Source organism: Trachypithecus francoisi, unplaced genomic scaffold (genome assembly GCF_009764315.1).
Source record: "Trachypithecus francoisi isolate TF-2019V2 unplaced genomic scaffold, Tfra_2.0 Lachesis_group18, whole genome shotgun sequence".
Lineage (NCBI taxonomy): Eukaryota > Metazoa > Chordata > Mammalia > Primates > Cercopithecidae > Trachypithecus > Trachypithecus francoisi.
Window position 1 is genome coordinate 4,408,334 of NW_022681463.1, and position 18,646 is coordinate 4,426,979.

An 18,646-nucleotide genomic window follows, 5' to 3' on the forward strand; every position below is an offset into this window, starting at 1 on the left:
ACTTTTTTGGCAACCTCTAAGGTGAGCCTGTGAGATTACCAAAGCTCATATGCTGCCTGGAAGCCCGTGTTCTCGGTTTCCCCAAGAGGAAATGAAGTCAGCTTTCCTGTGATTTTGTTTTTAGTGAATCTATATTGACTAGCCTTGGTGTGTAATTAGCAAACATTCTCTTTCATATGCCTCTTGTAGAATTTTGCTGGCATTTGATGTTGTCTTTAATTTTTCATATCTAGATTAGAAATGAAATTTTTTCTTTATGAAAACCCAGGGTGCCCAGCCTGTCTTGAGCATTCTGGCACTGCTCCCAGTTCCCTGTATCACTCAATTTGCCGTGGCTGCGATGTGACTGGGCTGAGCTGGAGGCCCGGACACCTTCACCTGGCTCTTTGCTGGAAGTATCTTTTCTCTTGGCTACCTTCTCTCAGGGTGCCCGGGCTTTTCTTTAGTGTTTGCTCTGCCCTTAAAGATTGTCCCTGAAGAGCTTGGTAGTTTTGCTTTTTCTCTGTCATCTGTTCATATCCCACCATGACAGACCTTTACTTTTTTGTCTTGTTCCAAGGATAGCTTTAAAGACCTTTTTTCCTTTTTAGCTTTTTTCTTTTTTGGCAAAACTGTATCTAAGTCTCAGCTCCAGTTTTCTTGGGAATATTTTAATGTAATTTTTATTTGTCTTTATTTTGTACTGCTTCTCTCCCCTCCCCACCTCTCTTTTGGGGAGGTTAGGGCTAGGTTTTTGCTTTTTAAGAAATCCGTGTTGGCTGGATCGTTTATAGCCGCATGGTTTTCTGTGTTTCTGTCTTCAAAAATGGATTTTTCTGTTTAGAGCTTTACATTGCTTTATATTCTCTTTAGACCTTTGTTTAAATAAATGTGCACACTTTTCCCTCCACCAAGCACTCAAGCCTTTCATACTCTTATTTTTCTGTGAATTAATCTACCGCTGTTTTTAACTTTGGGTGGCCCTTACCTCATGTTTTTTCCTGTGAGTATGCGTTGGTGAAGGAGCTTAGCTATTTACTGAGTTTAGGAATGAACTGTTTTCTAAGTGACCCACAATTACTGCACTCCTTTTTATCTTGGTCTCTTAATTGTGTGGTAGTCTGCCCAGTTCAGCTTCCAGTGAGGTTTCTGTGTGAGTATTCCACAGGTGTTGCTGTGGAGCCCCCAGGATTTCCCAGAGTCTTCATTTTCCACCAGAAATCACTTTTTTCTCTGCTAAGATCTGTTAAGATTCAGCATAAAGTGATTTATAAATCACTGTTGAGAGCATTCACGCTGTCACTACTAGAGGGGCCCCAAGATATTTGGTCAGTGACCAAATATCTTGGCCCCTCCTGGTTTGCTTTCATCCTCCGTTCATGTGTAAGTTTCTTTGTGTTCTGCTTCAGATCTTGCTCAACACGTTTTACTTCAAAGAGAGATGAGAAGGTCTCTGATCTGTGCTAATGACATCACTTCAAAATGTCAGAAATTGTCTTCTGAGTATGTGTATATTTTGCTTTTTGTTGTTTCAGGATTGTGAGGGTGAAACTCCCATTCACAAGGCAGCTCGCTCTGGGAGCCTAGAATGCATCAGTGCCCTTGTGGCGAATGGGGCTCAGGTCGAGTAAGTGTTTTTCGTTTATTCTTGCCAGCTGAAGATGTAGTCGAGGATGTTTTGTTTAAAGGTAGTACATAAGCAGGCAAAAATCCTAAAACTTTGTTTTCAAAATTAGTAATGTAATTTTGCCTTTTAGAACAGTTGGTGTTAGTGAGGAAAATTGTGTGGATTAAATTGATCTCTAGAGGAGGGGGTTTAATTTCACAGCAGCCTCAATATTCTTGCCAAGAGAGTGTATTTGAACTGAAAGAACAGTTAACTAATTAGATTTGGAACTTGGCATCATTACTTTGCCACCATTACTTTGCCACTAACTAGTTGTGTCACTGTGGTCTTTAAACTTTTCTTTGCCAAGTTTTGATGTCAAAACAAGAAGCTTGGATTGGATTAAAATATCTTTTCAGGCCTCTCTGGCTCAAAAGGTTTCTGAAGAAAATTCACTTTTCTTTGTTTTGATTTCCACATCTTAGCAGATGTGAGAAAGTTATGTTTTAAAGCCTATTATAACTTAATGGTTGATAGTTCCTTGTAAAATAGGATTATTTCATTAAAGACCTCAAGCTTGCTGTAAGCTTCTGGCACTGGTGGCATTATTTTAAAATATCTTTTGTTTTAGCTCAGCTTACATCAGTTAGCTTATTTATGCTTTGATAGGACAATCTTAATGTTGACGTGTATTCTTTTAGAAGTGAGATCTTATATGCAAATCATTAGCCATGGCATTATACATTTATTTTAACTATTAAATTTATTTGTATTAACTTTTTCTTAAAGATTTATATTATAAAAATTTTTCTTCTGCAGTTCACAGCATTAACAAAATGGATGCGGTTTTCACCCTTAAATATTGAGTGTAAGCTATAGAGCCATAATAACCAAAATAACTGATATCAGCTTTTTTGTTTTACTTTAAATGTTACGAATAATTCATAAAGATTAATTATAAACCACATTATTCTAATCAGAAATGTGAACATTTAGACTTTGGAGGAAATAAAACCCACAAAACTAGTTTAACCCTTTGGTTTCCATTTCATTGCTTTGACTCTGTATTATAGTAAATATTGAAAATAGATCCCAACAGCAAAACTATACAAGGTTCATGCACAACATGTGTAGGTACCAGAGGCTGTCAGTCATCTGTGAATATCTTAGCTTCTGTTTTGTTAAGTTTATTGGCAAGATTCACCATTAGTTTGGGCTGTGATCCTTATATAGTGATTTAGTATTATAAACATAGCCTCTGTTTACTGTTACGTTGCAGGGACTCTCGCGACTTCATGTATAGTTGTGACTAAAGGTAATGTTGAAACGATAGTATGTTTTATATAATAGTAGAACATTGAGATGATTCTCAGTGGATTGCTTTAAAGCAAAGTTGTGCATTTTTCTTAGCTGTAGTTAGATTAAAAACTCATCTTTAATTTTAATAACAGAAGCTTTCATTATAAAATATGGAGTCATATGATTAAATTGCTTGTTATTTATTGAAACAGTGGATAATTAGAAGTTGATATTTTTAATGACTTTCTAAATAATACTCTAATTGGTCCTGAACATTTTCTTACAAAGGTGTTTTATTCATTTTATGGATAGTTTAATCTTTTCAGCCAATAAATATCACAATGTCCTTTTTTGAGTAGGTGTCTTTTTAAAAATGAGAATCTTTTATTTACAATTCTGTCCTTGGTTACAGGGCCCTCAAGTGTCTCTTTTCCACCAGGTGTGGCTGAGATGGGCTCAGGTGCCAGTCTGTTTTTCCTTCTCAGTATAAGAGCCACCCCTCAAGACCCTGCATTATGGTGACTTCCCTGAACTGAGCTTTCATATTTTTTTTTACAAGAAATATTTAGCCTGAGCTACCTAGCCAAAAACAATTCTTAATAAGCCTTTGGCCTGGAGAATAGCGCACAAGTAATCATTATTCGTTGCTATTGTATATGTGGTTATTTCATTTTAACATCTAGATAAAATGTCACTTTTGTCAGTAAGTTAATTTGTAAGTTGCTTCTTGATTTCTGCACATTTTTATACTTTACCCCATTTAGTCCACCAATGTGTAACAGTTTGAATCTCCAAAATAATGGTACTAGGTCTATTTTATTCCCTGTAATGCTGCTCATATGGTAAAGTGTAGTCCTAGCAAATCATAACCATTTCTTTTTTTAAAACGTTCAAGGAGCATTTACTTTTTTTTTTTTTTCATTCAGAATGGACCAGATTATTAACTCTTCATATTACATGCTATAATATTTAGGAGATAACATAAATTTTTCCTTGTCCTGTGAATAGATTAAAAGCTGCCTTATATCAGTATTATTAAATTAATTTGCTCTTAATTCCTGCTTTGCTTTTTATATATCTGCTACCTAAAGTGCCCAAAGTCTTCAATTGTTGTGCTTTTTTGGACATCAGGTACATAATTATAAGGGCAAGTACACTAAGTGTCTGTGGCTAGAACGGTTTGTTATATAACTTACTTGTTAATGTAGGTTGCATCTGTAAGATAACGCATTTCAGCTGCTGTGCATCGTATTAAATTTTCTAGCACCACACGTGAGTATGTTAATGGACTTTCTTTTTCTTTACTTATTTTAAATCTTGAGTTTTGGTGCCAAGTTTTCTGTATATGAGGCTCTGTTTCTGGCTTATATGTTGGTCATTATTGTTTACCATTGTTTACATCTAAAAATTAAAATGCACAGGATTAAATCTAACTTGTGACCAAACTCAATGTTTGTGTACTTTAAAGGACCTAAATCTCTGTGTGTGGAGTTTTCAGCGAGTATGTGAAGTTGTCACCATCCTTAATCTTGCTTATATAGTAGTTCCATTTTTCCACTACAGCCAGTATTTGAGTGCTGCTTGCTTGATACTCAGGTTTTGACTGGAAGAAGAGGATATATTACAAAAAGATTGTCATCTCATTTTTCTTTTGGACGATGGAACAAGTAACAGTATAACATTAAGTCTTAATGTGATTTTTGGAAAAAAACTTGAAAACTTACTATCTGCTGATAATTAAGATCTTTTCACTACTAACATTGTAAATAGCAGAATTCGAGCCTTGGATTAGCTGTACTTTTAGTAATTTGGTACCAATTAATTTTGGCTAATTCGTCTTTATTTTCTTGAGATAAAGTGGAGGATGTTTCCATATCAACCAGCTAGTAAAATAGCTTTATACCACTGAGTAGAAATAAAGAGATTTAGAATGAACCAGCATTCCTTGCATCTCAGGCAGATTTGTAGATGCATTTTAATACTACATTATATGGATGCCAGTGTTTAATGGCAGAGTCTCAGAACTTTTCTATAGGAGAAGATTTCTTTGAAAGCCATTTATTCTGTGGTAACCAGATCTTCAGCTGGGATACATGTATTTTAACTTAATTATTTTTATCTTAACTGGGATCATTAGATAGCTTGAGAAGCATCAATAGCCTTAAATAAGCAAATTCAGTGACTTAACTCTAGAAGTCTCTCTTGCCTAGTTTAGAAAGTAGGCACAGTTGGCTGTAATAACAAAAGCCTAGAATGTGGTGTTAGTAGACTATTTTAATGCCACAAAAACTGCTTCGCTTTTAGACATTTTAATTAAAATGGAATTGTCTTAGTTTGGATCATAATTGACCATTTATGACCCACCTTTGTTTACCATAGAGCCCGGTCTAGAAACCAGATTTTCATTAGGGCAAATACAGGTGATGAGCATATTTAATACTAGTGTTAAATTCATTTGCGACTTTTGCCCTTGGCAAATGTAACCTAGATTTACTTTTAGCTGTTCATTTTGAAATTTGTGGTTTATTTTCATTTGTTCATTTTTTTGCCCGTCAGAATAATAGTTACAAAATCTACCAGAATTATGACTCTGAATTCATATTTTCTGATTTTAGGTCCTCTGAATTCTGGTCATCCTCACATCTTACTTTTTGCCTCTTTTTTTTTTTTTTTTTTTTTAAAGAGCCAGAGTCTCACTCTGTCGTCCAGGCTAAAGTACAGTGGCATGATTATAGTTCACTGCAACTTCAAACTCCTGGGCTCCAGTGATCCTCCTGCCTCAGATTCTTGAGTAGCCAGGACTACAGGCACATACCACCATGCCCAACTAATTTTTAAAAATGTTTTGTAGAGATGGGGGGGGTCTTGCTGTGTTATCCAGGCTGATCTCAAACTCCTAGGCTCAAGCAGTCCTTCCACCTTGGCCTCCCAGAGCACTGGGTTTACAGGTGTGAGCCACTGTGCAGCAGCCTCCTTTTATCTAGTTGTCACCATAGCACACTTGTCTGGTCTTGGCTATTTTCTGGTTGTTAAAGTATTTCAGGATGGAGGAATCTCTTCCTGAGATAGCTGTTAAGTTCTGCCTGCTAGACAGGGACAGTAAGTGGGTTGATACCATTCCAGACTTAAGAAATTAAGTTTAGAATTTTGGTTTTTTTTCATAGCAGCTTGATTAAAATACAGATAAAATTTCTTTACTGCTTTTGTAGATAGTGCTTTCAAATAAAACCAATGATTTCTAAATCCAAATGTCTTTTTCCCTTGCTAAATTATAGCAGGAGCGTGCTAAATATTTCATCAAACTCCTGGAATGATGGTTTTACATTTTAATGTATACAAACATAATTGTGTTTCAATTGCAATGTAAAACTATCCTCAGTAACTTTGAACTTGAAAACTTGGCACCAAATTTATTTAGGTAGAAACTCTTTAATTTATAGTTTCTTCCTGTTATTAACTGAAGGATATATTTAAGAAAGTCTTCATAATTAAATAAGATTTTGGATACCAAAGGGTTAAAAATACACGTATTTCTTTTGCTGAAGATATCTTAGATGTTTGCTAATGTTTTGTCTGTACAAATGGACAATTTAGTAATGTTTTTTTATCTTTTTTTAATGATTCCATGTATTTGCTTATTTCCATCTAGGAATAGTTACTAATGTATTTGAGATACAGCATACCAAATTTTAAAGTAACCAGAATCGTGAGTTGATGGTTTTTAGTCCATACTGTTAAACTTATGTTGAAATATTGACATATTTAAATTGGCTTCATGCTAAAAAATTACCAAAGGTAATTTAAAAGGCAGTGTTTTAGAGCAATAGCTCATGGTCAAGGTGGTCACATGACAATGGCTTAAGCTCAGTCAGTGTGCTTCTGCACATTATGTGTGTATGTATTTTTAATCCAAATGTTGCCTGCAAATATGTGATCCCTTATTATTTAAGTTTCCTGTATTATGAACCATTGCCCGTTTTAAATCACACAGAAGATTCTGAATCTGTAAAAACTACACATGTCAATGTTTTACAGCTACGTAATTCGAATTGACTTGATTTTTTCAAGTAATCCTAGAAAGGGGGAGCATTCCATATAGAAACTGCTGAAACTGCCACAGGTGCTTCTCCGAAAACCTTACAGTTGTGGCATTGAATGTTCAGTATCGCTTCCTTTCTGCACACGAGGCATACTGTTGAGGTATTTGTTGCGGTGATTGGTTTTAACGCTAATCTAGGAATTCAGATAGAGATGCTTTAGATTTGCATGCTTTGCTTACCTAATTTATGATATCTACCTTTCTATTTGTAAACTAACAATAGCTAAGTTGAGATCAGAATTTTAACAGAAATATTTATATAAAAATTGTTATCTTTTATTGTCACATGGCATTAACAATAAGAAAACATCCTGGAGGTGATGTGACAACTCGGATTCTAAAAATTAAACTTCAGGTATTTCCTGATCCGTGGTTTCCTCAAAATTAAAGTCGTTCTCATCAGAATGGCTTATCCTTTGTTCTGGAATTGTGGCACTATAAGTGGAAACTGGTGGGACCCTGGCTGGCTTCAGAGTGGAGCCTGATTTTTAAAGTTCTTTGGGGGAGAATTCTTAGATATAAATTTTAGTGAAAGTTCTTTTGGGGAGAGTTCTCAGATATCAATTTGAGTGTTTGAAGAGACAAGGTCTTCCTGTGTTGCCTAGGCTGTTCTCAAACTTCTGGCCTCAAGTGATCCTCCTGCCTCTGTCTCCCAAAGCGCCAGGATTATAGGGTTGAGCCACTGTCCTTGGCCTAGAGGTAATAAATTTTAATATTCTACTCAGAATAAGAAAATATAGCATATAAGCATTTGTGTCTTTAGTAAAGTTAATGCCGGTTTGATTTGTTTTTGCCAGTTATTTAACAGAACATGTAATTCACAGTAAAAATGATTCTGTGTTGTCCCACATTTTAATATTCCTGTTTTGAAAGAATAGTAGAGAGCAAATGGGTGGCCTGCTCAGTGACTGCTTTTCCTAGTCTTAGTGAATGTTACAGGGATAGAATTTATAGATAAAAGCACAGCCATCATAGTTTCCACAATAAATTGCAGCACATTTAGCTTGCTAGCCTAAAAATCTGATCATGCTGCGTTTCTTTTAAAGAAAGTTAATTTTAGAACTTCAAACTAGAACCAGTTTGAACCGCAAGTTGACCGTTGTCTGAGTTTTAAAAATCTCTTCCCATTTTCAAAGATTTTTCAAATGGATGTTGGAGAGGACCATGGAGGACAGGCTATAGCTGTAGAACGACACATTCCTATTTTCAGAAACAAACAGACAGGCATTTTAGGTCAGGCACAGCCCATGTATCCAGCTGCATCAGACTGGGGGTGCTCAGTTCAAAAGTGCGTCTGTTTTGCAGATTTCATCTGAAAATAATGTGTACACCTTCATTACCACCAGTTTGCATTCAAAATAGTTTTTGAGACTCTTTTTAAATTCTTTCTTCTGGATACTTTAATTTTCCCTTTGGAATAGTGTGCGTAAACACAGTCCAGATGAACTTTGTCTTTACTACTGATACCTCACTTGAGGTTGACAGGGGTGGCCAGCAGTTAGTGCCTATGGTCACGTAATACACTAAGTCGGTACCTGTGGAGTGAAAATCCGGTCTCCATAAAAAACTTAAAAACAATGGCTGGGCGCAGTGGCTCTTGCCTGTAATCCCAGCACTTTGGGAGGCTGAGGTGGGTGGATCACCTGAGGTCAGGAGTTTAAGACCAGCCTGGCCAACATGGTGAAACCCTGTCTCTACTAAAAATATAAAAAATTAGCCGGGTGTGGTGGTGGGTGCTTGTAATCCCAGCTAGTTGGGAGGCTGAGGCAGGAGAACCTCTTGAACCCAGGAGGTGGAGGTTGCGGTGAGCCGAGATCACGCCATTGCACGCCAGCCTGGGCAACAAGAGTGACACTCCGTCTCAAAAAAAAAAAAAAAACACAAACTAGTTGGGCATGGTGGTGGTACCTATGGTCCCATCTATTCAGGAGGCTGAGGTGGGAGGAGCACCTGAGCCCGGGAGGTAGAGGAGGCTACAGTGAGCTGTGGTTGCACCACTGCACTCCAGCCTGGGTGACAGGAGTGAGACCCTGTTGAAAACAAACAGACAAAAAACCTGTGGAGTGAAGGGTAAAGGATGGAGTATTTAAAAATTACTATGACAGAACAAAGTACTAGAAGTACTAGGTTTGAGTGTGGATGGAAACACAGAACCTGTAAATTAAGTGTTTCATTTATGTGTTCAACTCTTACTGAATTTTAGCAATTAAAACATGAAAATTGAAATATTGCTTAACAAATAGGAAAGCACATATGAACATAGAATTTAAAGACCTGAACCTCTTTTATGATCTTTAATGATTATTTGTTCTAATCTTTGACTTGGAAACCCAAATTATTTTCAGTCTAACATATTTGAAATTTAACTAATAAAAAAGTTTGAGGAACTCAGACTTTGAAGTTAGGGCTCCCTTTTTCCAGATAAAGCACATTGCCTGGTTTATTGCAAGGAACTTAGAACATGTAACCAAAAACACTCAATTTAGGAATAGGAATGATTGTTTTACAGCTAAGTGCTCTCTCAGGGTCTTTTTTTTTTACACCCCTCTCAAGTTTACCTTTATATATTTTTCTTATTTAATATTTTGTGACAGATTTGGCAACTTTCAAAAAGTTACTGTTTTATTTGAGTTGAATAGTGCGTAAAATTAATAGATGTTTTCAGAAAATCCATTATTAAGAGTAGAGGAATATTCAGAGGAGAAATATTCTAAAGAGAATCAAAACCACAATGAGAGACTGTCTATCCCCATTAGAATGACAGTTATGAAAAAGACAGTAACAAATGCTGATGAGAATGCAGAGACAAAGGAACGTTTAAACACTATTAGTGGGAATGTAGACTTGTACAGCCATTGTGGAAAACAGTATGGAGGTTCCTGAACACACTAAAAATAGAACTACCATATGATTCAGCAGTCTTACTACTGGGTATATATCCAAAAGAAAATCCATATACTGAGACATCTGCACCTGCCATGCTCATTCCAGCACTGTTCACAGTAGCCAAGATTTGGAATCAACCTAAGTGGCTGTCAGCAAACGAACAGTGGTATGTATACCCAGTGGAATACCATTTAGCCATTAAAAAAACAAAATTTTGTAATTCTCAGCAACATGTATGAGCTTAGAAGACATTATGTTAGGTAAGCCAGGCACAGAAAGATAAATACTCCATGTACTGTACTTACATGGAAGGTAAAAAAGATCTCATAGAAGTAGAGAGTGGCTCATGCCTCTAATTTCAGTGCTTTAGGAGTCTGAGGTGGGAGGATCACTTGAGGCCTGGAGTTTGAGACCAGCCTGAGCAACATCTCTTTCAAAATTAAAAAAGTAGCCAGGCATGGTGGCACATGCCTGTATACCTAGCTACTTGGGAGGCTGAGGCTAAGGAGGATCCCTTAGCCCAGGAGTTCCAGGCTGCAGTGAACTACGATTGTGCCACTGCAATCTCCAGCTGGGGCAACAGGGAGATACTCTGTCTTTTTAAAAAAGAGTGGTTACTAGATGGAAAGAGTAAATTCTAGTGTTACCTTGCCCTGTAGGGTGACTAGTTAATGGTAATTTTTAATTTTTTTATATAGCTAATTCAATACAAATGAAAAGTGTTTGAGGTGATGCATATGCTATTTTGTTTTTTTTAATCCCTATATGTTGTATTGGAATTTACAGTGTACCCCATAATAACAGAGGAATATTTACAGTATCTATTTGGTTAAATGTTATTCAGCAGTTCTGGCCTGCTGCCTTTTTTTGTATGACTTGTGGGCCAAGAATGGTTTTTACATTTTTAAATAGTTGAGCAAAAATCAATAGAATAATATTTTCTAGTATATAAAATTAGATGAAATTTCAATTTTAGTGTTCGTAAATAAAGCTTTATGAGAGCGTAGCCATGCTTAATTGTCTTGAGGCTGCTTTCAGCCTACAACAAAAGAATTGAGTAGAACTGAGAATGTATGGTCTTCAAAGTCTAAAATAATGACTACATAGTCCTTTTTAGAAAAGTGCCTTCTGGAAGATGATCCTTAATGATCATTTCAGGCCAGTTTCTATAATGTGCACTGAACAGTTGAGCGACCACTTGCAAGGTTTTTAATGTGAGCAGGGATAGTGGAGGTGATAAATGTAGGTAAGGAGAGGAAATGAGAATGAAGACTTTCAGGGGCAAGAGATGGTGGTGTCATTTTGTGTTGTGTTCCTGAGTCAGGTACCAACAGATTTCCTCAGAGTAGAATATAAATGCTATCAAGTTAAACTGTATGTTGTATACATTCAGCCCTTGGTAACAAGGGAAATGATAAGAGTTGAAATGTTCTTGTACCTCACTAGCAGCAGAGAAAGGGTGCTGGATATTTCTGTTTCTGATAATGCTGCATAGATAGTGCCACTTAAATGTAGAGCAAAATTACAGTCTCCTCTAAGTAATTCCTCCAGTTACCGTGTATCCTGGATTCTGATACCTGTCCAATACAATTCCTAGAACTTTTTGATCTCCCCATCATGTCTACCTTCTAGTGCCCCCAAATTACGTGAGCTGCTAGAAGTTGTTTGACCTGTGATTGTTCTTGCTTCCTTGGTCCTTATGCATGAGTAGAGTATATAGCATGAGTGGGCCATAATCGATCTTTTGAGCTCTTTTAGTGAAGTAAGTTTTGAGATAATACCTAAGACCACATGGAAATTTGGTTGGTCTAAGTAGAGGACAAGCACATGTTTAACTACTTTTGGTAGGGGAAAAAGCGAAGTGGGAGAGCTTACCCGTGCTATCTATGTGTAGGCAACACTCTCAAACTTCAGTCTCCGGGAATCTCCATATGTTGGCACTGTTTTGTTGATTATTTTTCTTTAAGGTTATATTTCTTTGGAAGATCAGTAAACTTGCTGTTTTAACCCAAATTCAGTGTAGTCTTCAGCTTCTGAATAAGGAATAAAGGAATTGAATGTGCTTTGGATGTTCTTTCAACAACTTCAGAATGTTGGCATGCCCGTTGAGCATGTAAACTTCCCTCAGCGAATTGGTATTTATTTATTTATTTAGAGATAGAGTCTCACTCTTGTCGCCCAGGCTGGAGTGCAGTGGTGTGATCTCGGCCCACTGCAGCCTCTCCCTCCCAGGTTCAAGCGATTCTCCTGCCTCAGCCTCCCGAGTTGCAGGGACCATGGGCATGTGCCACCACAACACTCAGCTAATTTTTTGTATTTTTAGTAGAGATGGGGTTTCACCATGTAAGCCAAGCTGGCCTCAAACCTCCTGACGTCAGGTGATCCACCCACCTTGGCCTCCCAAAGTGCTAGGATTACAGGCGTGAGCCACCACGCCCAGCATGGTATTTATGATTCTAAGTGCCATTTCAAAAATCTGTTTGCTCTTTTTTATTCTCTGGTCCACTAAAGAGTAATCTTTATACTGTGGGATTTGTTTCATATTTTTATTTGTTCTAATACTAAGCAGTAGCTTCTCATGTCTCTATTTCTTGATTTTGGAGAGCAAGTCTGTGCTTGTTTGTAGAAATAATCAGTTTATAAACTTATGTTCTCCTTGAAGAGTTTTTGAATTTTCATTTGGCAACTTACTTTTCTGTTCACATTCTTGACAGAGTAGATCCTCCCAGGTCATCTGCACTTCTGATATCTTTTGAAAGTGAAATAACACCATTAATAAAAAGTTCAGCTATATGATTAAGCTGTCACTTAATATTAGTATATTTTCTATTTCAATAACAAGGTGATCTGATTTTGTACAAAGTGTAATTAATGTAATTCAGTCTGCCCAAACTTTGGTGCTTCCTTTTCATTTAATTCATATATCAAAATAAAAATATGCAATACTAGAAAATACGGCCATTCATAGCCATGAAGTCTTATTGGCTAATAAAAATACTGACTTTAGTCTCTAATCATCCTGCACATAGCTGCCTTATATTTTTAAGAATTTTGTTGGTTTCTGAGATTCTCAATTCTCTTTTATACCTGATCAAATAGGATTTGGGTCTTTTTTCAAAATGTATAATACATTTATGCTTTAAAAAGTAGAGAGACACGTTTAGTGAGCGTCCATGCCCACTTTTCATTTCTGAGGTCAGAGCTTTATGATGTCCGGAAATAACGAATACAAGATTATTGTTCTTATAAATAAGAAAATATTATTTGTCCCTAATTCTGCAGTTTTCACTCTCAAATGCAGGGTGTTTTTGTTTTTTTGCATTAACAGTAACCCCAAGAAAAGCATCAGGGTTCTGGATTGGTTGTTTGAGAGACACAGCACAAGGCCTTTATTTCATCATGCTTTTGCTGTGGATGTAGTGTAGCTTGCTGAACAGGTATGGAAGCTGTCTTTGCTGTTAAGTACTTCTCCAGTTTGTTTATCAACCTGCAGCTAACAGGATGTCTGCTTTTTTACAGGTTTATTTCACAGAGCAGTGTACATTCTTGTCTTCCAGGGGAACTTCAACATGGAGTTACCTTTGATCCCTCAGTTTTAATTCAGTGTCTAAAGGTTTACAAGTTCAACTTACTCTATTTTATTCAGCTCTTTCACTTATTCTGCCATCACTTCCTACTTTAATCTGAGTTTTAGCTACTGTAGAAATCCCAGACCTTTCCTTTTTAGTACTATTAGCCAGGTAAAGCTTTGGTTCCTGTGAGTGATAGGGATGAATTTTTAGGGCAGTATTCAAAGCCTTTTTAAAGGAACCAACTACTCAAATGCTCTAGAATGCCAAAAATGTAATACTTTTGCAAGGTTTTCCAAGCAAGGCCAAAACAATCAAAATCTGACACAAAAACAGCTTTTCAGCTCTGGAGTCTGATGATAGTTACTTTAATGTCAGGACATCCTTCTAAACTTCCACTTACAGTGTCACATGTAAGCATAAAGGCTGGCTTGTTGGTAAGCCATTATTTTTATTTTTAGGAAGACAGTTATGAATGCCATGGACAATTTCAGTACATGTTTGTTTGTTATGATTTTATTCACGCTAAAGGAATGGGTTATTAAAATTAAGTGCAGATAATATATAATTCAGTTTCAAGTCTGAAGTTAGCATAAATTTAGATTCTTCAGACTAAATTTAAACATAAAACATGATTTTGAGAAGTTAAATAGGAAGATGCCTTTTTAAAACGTTTAGCATATTTATTTTATCTCCCAAATCTTGCTTAGAAATCAAATGTGTATAAGAGAAGTTAGTTACAGAGCTAGATTGATTAACTACTTCTTTAATGAAGATTTGCTATGAATTTGTTTACTCTTTCATACCACCCTCAGATAGCTAGTCAGTTCAGCAGGAGCAGAGACCAGGTTAGCACGCGGACGGGGTATAATTCAGTGTTTTTGTGTTGTACAGCCTGAGAAATGCCAGTGGCCTGACAGCAGCAGACATTGCACAAACCCAGGGTTTCCAAGAGTGTGCCCAGTTTCTCTTGAACCTCCAGAATTGTCATCTGAACCATTTCTATAACAATGGCATCTTAAATGGGGGTCATCAGAATGTATTTCCTAATCATATTAGTGTGGGAACAAATCGAAAGAGATGCTTGGAAGACTCAGAAGCCTTTGGAGTAAAGAAAGCTAGAACTGAAGGTGAGATCACTTTGTGGGTGGGAAGAGCACACTTATTTTTCCTTTCTTTAATATGTTTTCTTTTTATGGCTGAACGCACCTTCGAGATGAGACCTTCACTTCAGGTGGTAATGTGCCTGGTGGATTGTGCGGTGACGGTGGAGATTTCTCCTGTACTGCCACTGCGAAGATGGGACACTTAACAAAAGGGGATGTGAGGGAAATACTAACAGCCCAAGTGTAAATGTCTGTGTGGAACTCTTTGAGCACCCATGTTTACCTGCCGTGAATTAGATTTTTTCATCTGTTGTATCTGTTTGAAATATATCTATTAAAGAAAATCTGCCACTGTGCCTGATTTTTTTTTTTTTTTTTAATAATTTGTTTCTTGTAAATGTTCCTGGGCTTAAAAAAATTGCTGATGGTCTGGCAGTAAAACATTTTCACATTCGAGAAGGTAAATGTTTTCTGTACTATTTCTGTACTATGATTTGACCTCAGCTGGTCTCTGTACCCCACATGGTAATACGTGTTCATTTATCACAACAAGATCTGGTGTATAATTTGATCTTGAGGATTTAAGTCCCTAAGGTAAGTTATTTTCATTGTAAGTATTTTTCCACCCTTTTTTAAAAAGACAGTCTTGCTCTGTGACACAGGCTGGAGCGCAATGGTGTGATCTCAGCTCACGGCAATCTCCGCCTCCCAGGTTAAAGCAATTCCCTTGTCTCGGTTTCCCAAGTAGCTGGGATTACAGATGCATGCTATCACGCCGGGCTAATTTGTATTTTAAGGTATGTTTGAGTTTGCAAATAAGCAGTCAGCCAATCACTCGAAGTTGAAAACATCTCCCTTTCCTGTAGGAAAATCATCTGTATCTATAAGATGTCTTAGGCCAGTTGTCATGGCTCATACCTGTAATCCCAGCACTTTGGGAGGCTGAGACAGAAGGATTACTTGAACTCAGGAGTTTGAGACCAGCCTGGGCAACAGAGTGAGACCTCGTCTCTTTTAAATAAAAAAAAAAAAGTCTTTTTTTTTTTTTTTGAGACGGAGTCTGGCTCTGTCACCAGGCTGGAGTGCAGTGGCCGGATCTCAGCTCCGCCTCCCGGGTTCACGCCATTCTCCTGCCTCAGCCTCCGAGTAGCTGGGACTACAGGCGCCCGCCACCTCGCCCGGCTAGTTTTTTGTATTTTTTAGTAGAGACGGGTTTCACAGTGTTAGCCAGGATGGTCTCGATCTCCTGACCTCGTGATCCGCCCGTCTCGGCCTCCCAAAGTGCTGGGATTACAGGCTTGAGCCACCGCGCCCGGCCAAAAAAAAGTCTTAATAAGGTAAATGTGATAGCTTGGCAGGCATATTTAGTGCACATAGAAGGGGAGAGGTGGGAGTGTAATGAACTAGATTGTGAGCTCAGATTTCCTGAGGATAAGCACAGTTTTGTCTGTTGGTTTTAAAAAAAAACCTACCAGTTATAGCATAAGAAAAACTGAGTGACTATCAGTTAATCACTTAAAAATCTAGAGGTTTTGGTTAATTTTAAATTGCATGAACCAACCATCTTTTCTACCTTATTTTAATGAGTGTGTCCAAGTGAAACATTTTTTTCCTATAAAGTTGATAAAATGTCAGTATTATGTACTTCACAACTACTTAAATCTTGTCACCATAAAAATTCCTGTGATAAGACTTTTTGTAGTAATATATAAACTTAACAGTTTTATAAAATTCAAGATTTTTATGAGTTAAGCATTTCCGGAAAGATGCTAAAATCATAAGCGTGACATGAAGATCTGCATAAAATTCAAAATGGTCTTTTTTAATAGTGATATATTCAGCATTGTCATTTATCTGTACCATGTTTTAATACATTTTTTCTAATGTATTTTCAAAGCCTTTTTAAGAGCATCCACTTTTTAAAAAAATCCTTTGTCATTTCCTTTAAAGCCTGGTTAATATTGTAGAGTGGCCTTGTGCCGTCATGCACGAATTGTACATGTCTGTCCGTGTATGTCACTGTAGAGTCTAAATGTCCTTGAAAAATGATTTATGCTTCATTTTCTTATTGCTGATAAATCTTAAATTCTGTTTAGTATTTTTAAAAAGGGATCACTTAACATGCTAATTGGACTCAAAATGCACCTAGAAGAGTTTGTAAAACTAGTCTCAGGGTGTCTACGGTCAGTTGAATTGGCCAGTACCACGCTGCTTAATTACCCTGAAAAGCATTTCTGAGGATTCCTTGTTTCCTAATCCTCGATAACTACATACATTTGGTTTAAAGAGTCCTGCTGATTTTCGGGGATCTTATTTTCTTCCTTTAGGAGGAGGATTTGTTTTGGTTGACCAGTGATTAGTTCACATTTTGCACATTAAACTCGCCATGCAGCCTTCGCAAACTAGACATTCCTGGTCCTAAGCCTGAGGGTGCTAATTTAGACAAAAAACATGGTTAGAGCCGGCACTCCAGCTTAAGTGTTGCAGGTAATACATAGACCTAACAGGTTGAGCCACTGTTCCAGGTACACAGTACATGACTGATGTTTCTGTGATTATCACAGTAAAAATATTTCAGCCAAGATGCACATTACTTTAAAGCCACTCATCTCTGGTTTTCCTAATTTGTATACTGACTGTGACTTGACTAATTTCCTGGAACTTCTAATGCTTCTTTTGTGTAGTTGACAGTCCTTAGATTTGCCCCACACGTCACAAGGGTGTGTTGTATATATTTTTCTATTTTGTGTTTGTGTGAGTATAGATGGGCATCTTCAGCTTACCCACACTCCCACCACTCTTTTCCCTGTGGGAAAAGGTGATTCCCTCCCCCTTTTACATTGCATACTGAATGTGGTATGTTGGGTATTGGGAATCATTCTTGATCATTGAAACAGGATTTTTTTTCTCCCAATTACCTGAATGTTCTACATGAAATTGTTCTTGGTTTCAATAGATACATAATTATTTCCATTATTTGGTCAGTTTTTTAGTTTTGAATTAAAGATACATTGCTTTAGTTTATTTTAATTGTAATTTCTGGGATCTTGTTTTGATTTTGTTTAAATGTGTGTGTTTTAAGTTTTGCTTAATCTGAATTACTAGGTTTTTGGTTCTCATGCCAGAGTAAAAAAAAAAAAAAGATAAATTGTTTTTTCCTCATTTAACACATACATATAAAATACTTTGAGTAACTTCACATATAAAAATATTTAGAAGAGTTTAAGCTGGGTTTTTTGTTTTGTTTGGCTTTAAAAACAAAAAAGTTACAGGTGCCAGGGATAATATCTTGGCTGCATAACTTTTATCAATAGAACTTAGTCTGTTCCATTTTCCTAGAATTTAGGAGTTACAAAGATTGAGGCTTTTAGTGCGGAATTTATATTTACAAAAGTAATTCCAAGAAAGTTTTCTCTTAAGGAGATCCCCTGTAAAATTCACTCTTAAAAGCCAAAACACTTGTCTGAATGTTAACCACTCTTCCCCACAAAAAGTAGTATCTCTGCTTTCAGTAAACTACCTTCAAGTATTTTAAATTGGAGGAATTTTCTTTTGGAAACTGATGTAAAAGATCTTAAGTGAAGAATAAAGACTTGGCCTTTTGTATTGCTTGAATATTACCTGTCTTGGAAGTTACGCTACAAGAAGTCATACTTTAACTTTCATAAAGTTATTTGCATCCGTATCAAATGCAGTTTAGTTAGAACATATAATAGGTGTGGACATGAACTCTGTCCATGGAGGGTGAAATAAAATCCAGTTACTTAAGCAGTTTGTTTTGATGGAAAGTATCTTGGGATAATACTTTCCCCAGTGTGGGATTTTGTTCATTTTAGATGGTGCAAGGAAGTATCAGTCTTTAAATTTTTTTTTTTTTTTTTTTTGTTTATCAATCATTTGCTCTGATGGTATGACGCATGGGCTTTGGGATTCCAGCTGCACTGTATAAAACTGAGTTCAGGTTTGCTAGTGTTCTTGGTTAATCTTCAGGAATAACCCAATGCAATTATTTTTATATGTACTCCTTGGAAACTTGTCAAGTTTTTCAGTGATCCTGGTTAGAAAAGAATGCCAGTCCCTTCCATGAGTGAAAACTTCATTT

General features: G+C 36.7%; 1 protein-coding gene across 6 annotated transcripts in view; it reads left to right on the forward strand.

The window, feature by feature from the left end:
- The window catches only part of ANKRD10 (ankyrin repeat domain 10), a 36,050-nt gene that overhangs the window by 7,029 nt on the left and 10,375 nt on the right, over positions 1-18,646 (forward strand). For 3 of the 6 annotated variants that reach the window (XM_033177245.1, XM_033177246.1, XM_033177247.1), the window contains exons 3-4: positions 1,515-1,606; positions 14,333-14,568. In XM_033177245.1, the coding sequence (XP_033033136.1) occupies positions 1,515-1,606; positions 14,333-14,568 (328 nt within the window). Of the gene's footprint in view, positions 1-1,514; positions 1,607-13,388; positions 13,483-14,332; positions 14,901-18,646 lie in introns of those variants that run through there. The other 3 variants (XR_004428957.1, XR_004428958.1, XM_033177248.1) reach the window with 2 other exon arrangements.